A 3,721-nucleotide genomic window follows, 5' to 3' on the forward strand; every position below is an offset into this window, starting at 1 on the left:
CTTGATCATATTACACTCTCTTGCAAAATGACCGAACTTTTGACAAATAAAGGATTGCATCTTGCTCTTGTCTATCCTTCTTCTTTCACATCTATAGTTGCATTGACCATCATTTTTGATGCAGTTGCTCTCACCTTTTTGACAAGTCAAATTCTTGGAATTTTGGGACACTCTTCCACAAAAATTATGAAAATTCCATATACTCTTCATGGGCCATTTTTTTTTTATCTCTTATCCTTCTCGTTGAAATGAGCTTGCAAAGCAATCTCCACGTTTACCTTATTTAATTTTCTCTCCTCTATTCTTTGCTCATGTGTCTTAAGAGAGCTTTGTAGCTCCTATTTTCTCATTTTCGTAAGATCTTTTGATTCCTCAATCGCTACGACCATATTGTCAAATCTTGGCGTTAAAGAACGTAAGATTTTTGCTACAACATACTGTTTCAGGATTGCTTCTCCACGTGCTTTTACTTGGTTCACCAATCAAGTAATTCTCATTGTGAAATCGTTGATGGTCTCCTTCTCCTCCATTTGAATCAATTCGAGTTGACGTTTGTGAGTTTGGAACCTCACCACCTTCGCCTTGTCAGTCCATGCATATGTTTCCTACAATGTATTTAAATAATTACAAATGGAATGAGACACAATCAACAAGTCAAATAACAGAAAAATAAAAAAATTCGTACCTGTAATCGGTTACACTAAATCTGTAATCGATTACAGCTGTTATAAAATTAAAAAATACTAACAGTGGTAACCGGTTATTGTGAATGCATAAAAAATACAAAACAGAAATTCCGTAACTGTAATCGATTATATCCCCGTAATAACCAGATACACTTGAATTAACAACAATACATTTATTCATGCAATAACATATTTTTTATCCTTTAACCTAGATCGAACGACAATATGAGAATAAGTTGATAGATGTAAATATATCCATATACATTTTAAAATTTTGAAACTTGCCCTGACAGTGATAAATCTAAAGTTCAACGTACCTAAACTATTTCATACCATATGGATGAGCGATTAAAACTTCAATAATCTTTTTATTTTTATTCAATTAAAATAAAAGATATCAAACATAAAATACAGGCCATCTGATCAAGATTCAACAATCATAGACATATCAACTACATTAATGTGCCAAAACTTTGAATCTAGACAATCTTATCCTTCTAAATACACACTACCATACCCTTTTGTTTACTCTTTTTAGCTATAAATGTACATCAAGCATAGCTTAGGCTTGGACACTTGCCTATAGAAGCCTTTCAAGTCAAGAGATTTTAGTGAGATAAAAAGCAAAAGAGAAAAGGGAGAGGGATTGGAAGAAAAAGGGTTCTAAAAATTAGTAACAACAAAACAAAGAGACATGGGAAGACCACCATGTTGTGACAAAGAAGGTGTTAAGAAAGGACCATGGACACCTGAAGAAGATATCATACTTGTTACTTATATACAAGAACATGGTCCTGGAAATTGGAGAGCTGTTCCTACTAAGACAGGTTCATATAATTCTAACTTTACAAACTTCATTTATTTATTTATTTAATTCTGTTGATGATCATGAATTGATAATAGAACTTGATAGATCTGAAATGAAATGATATACTTTTTTTTTAAAATATAAGGATTGGGAAGTGATTAATTTATTTGATTTTTGTGGTTTCATTTTTTAGGGTTATCAAGATGCAGCAAGAGTTGTAGACTTAGATGGACAAATTACTTAAGGCCAGGAATCAAAAGGGGTAATTTCACCGAGGAAGAAGAGAAGATGATTATCCATCTTCAAGATCTTCTAGGAAATAGGTATGTAAATATAATTTCTTCATAATTTACTATAAAATAAATAGATTAGTAATAGAATTTTATAGAATGAATATGCAAAATATGTTCACAATTTTTTTCATAAAATTTAATTATAAAAATAAACTATTGCAAAAAAAATTCTAATTAAAGAGGTCTACCATGTTTTGAATAATTTTTTTTAATTATGGAGGTAGTTCAAGTTTCATATTTTTTTGTTTCTAATTTTTGAAATATATAATTTTTTTACTAATATACTTTTAAACCAGATACTTAATTACTATACTAGATAGTTTTGAAAAAAATTATTAACTTTTTCTATTATTTAAATTAATTTAATTTTTATAAATAATAAAAAATTTAGCAATAAAATTTTCCGCCATTAAATTTAATAACAGATTAAAGAAGAAATTTCATAATTTTTCTTTATAAAAAAATTCCATTGGTAATACGATATTAGTGAAAAATTACATTTTAATTTTTCGCTAATAAATTTAGTGACGAATTCAGAAAGAAATTTCATGTTTTTTTTTCTTATGAAATTCTATAATTAATTTAATTATTTTTAGTAGTATTTTTGATAGCTTATTAAATGTTCACATGGCTAACTGGTAATCACATTGATTATATCATAGATGGGCTGCAATAGCATCATACCTTCCACAAAGAACAGATAATGACATAAAAAATTATTGGAACACTCATTTGAAAAAGAAGCTCAAAAAATTGCAAACTGGAAATAATTCAGAAAGCAATTTTGGAGATGATGAGTTCTCACCAACAGAAAGAATTCCAAGAGGCCAATGGGAAAGAAGGCTTCAAACAGATATTCAAATGGCGAAAAAAGCACTTACAGAAGCACTTTCACCACAAAAAATAGCTTCTACTAATAGTAACTCAGTTTCTTCCACTAAAGAATCAGCTCAATCTTTTTGCTATGCTTCAAGTGCTGATAACATTGCTAGGTTACTCAAAGGTTGGATGAAAAATCCGATAAAGTCTTCGAAAAGTAGTACTTCGGCCGTGACGCAAAATTCCTTCAACAACTTTGTTTCTGTAGGGAATAATGATACTGCTTCTAGTAGTGGAACAAAGGGTGAAGTGTTGTCTGAGACATTTGAGTCTTTGTTTGGTTTCGAGTCTTTGGATTCGTCGAATTCTGAATTCTCTCATCGGTCGTTGTCGACGGACGCCACTGTTTTACAAGATGAAAGTAAGCCGGAGGTTGGTTCGGAAATAATGCCGTTTTCTTTGCTTGAGAAATGGCTTCTTGATGAAGCAAGTTGTCCGGAGAAAGTAGTATTAGGTTGTGGCGACGATGATGCGCAAGTTTTCTAAATTCGTTCAAGTTGCGAAAAATAAAATACATGGTTTTACGTCGTTGCGAATTGTTATATTAAGTAAAATACAGACAAATGCAGCCGGGAATTTTGGCTGCGATGTTGATGTTTGGTTCAAATTGTAAATTATATGGTTTTAAATTGAGGTTGCAGTTAAGACTACGCTGCAAACCTTTGTGTTATAGTAAAATACGAACAATTGCGACTAAAATTGTGGTTGCGATGTGATGTTTGCAAAGAGATCTAAAATAGTTATGTGGAGCTATTACACACTTAATACCATAAGGGAAAGCTTGCTTCACTTTGTGTAGTGGTTTGGCAATGTTATCTTTCTTTTTGAATTTATTGTTTCATTCTTCTTCCCATATTGGGGTTTTCAAATGTTTACATTGCAACCATTGTAGTAAGCTTTTTATATTTTCTAGTTTCTTAACACTTACTTTTAAGGGTTTACAAGACATGTGAGATTAAGAAAAAACATCACAAAAGAAAGAGTAAGGAATGGAATTTCCAAAAGTTTATTTAAATTAACCCTAGAACAAATATATTCATCCCTACTTTACATAC

The 3,721-nt window shown here is 30.9% G+C and overlaps 1 protein-coding gene across 1 annotated transcript; it reads left to right on the top strand.

The window, feature by feature from the left end:
* The first annotated feature begins 1,243 nt into the window (after positions 1–1,243).
* On the top strand, positions 1,244–3,455 carry LOC127128544 (myb-related protein 306). Its single transcript, XM_051057892.1, has 3 exons — positions 1,244–1,513; positions 1,688–1,817; positions 2,450–3,455. Exons 1-3 carry the CDS (start codon positions 1,381–1,383, stop codon positions 3,150–3,152), a joined length of 966 nt encoding a protein of 321 aa, XP_050913849.1. The 5' UTR covers positions 1,244–1,380; the 3' UTR covers positions 3,153–3,455.
* The last annotated feature ends 266 nt before the right edge of the window (positions 3,456–3,721 follow it).

This window comes from Lathyrus oleraceus, chromosome 3 (assembly GCF_024323335.1).
Source record: "Lathyrus oleraceus cultivar Zhongwan6 chromosome 3, CAAS_Psat_ZW6_1.0, whole genome shotgun sequence".
NCBI classification, from domain to species: Eukaryota; Viridiplantae; Streptophyta; class Magnoliopsida; order Fabales; family Fabaceae; genus Lathyrus; species Lathyrus oleraceus.

Coding starts and splice junctions, on each gene's coding strand:
- LOC127128544 (XM_051057892.1), top strand. CDS start 1,381: ATGGGAAGACCACCATGTTGTGACAAAGAAGGTGTTAAGAAAGGACCA. Junction 1,514..1,687: donor AGCTGTTCCTACTAAGACAG/GTTCATATAATT, acceptor TTCATTTTTTAG/GGTTATCAAGATGCAGCAAG. Junction 1,818..2,449: donor CAAGATCTTCTAGGAAATAG/GTATGTAAATAT, acceptor ATTATATCATAG/ATGGGCTGCAATAGCATCAT.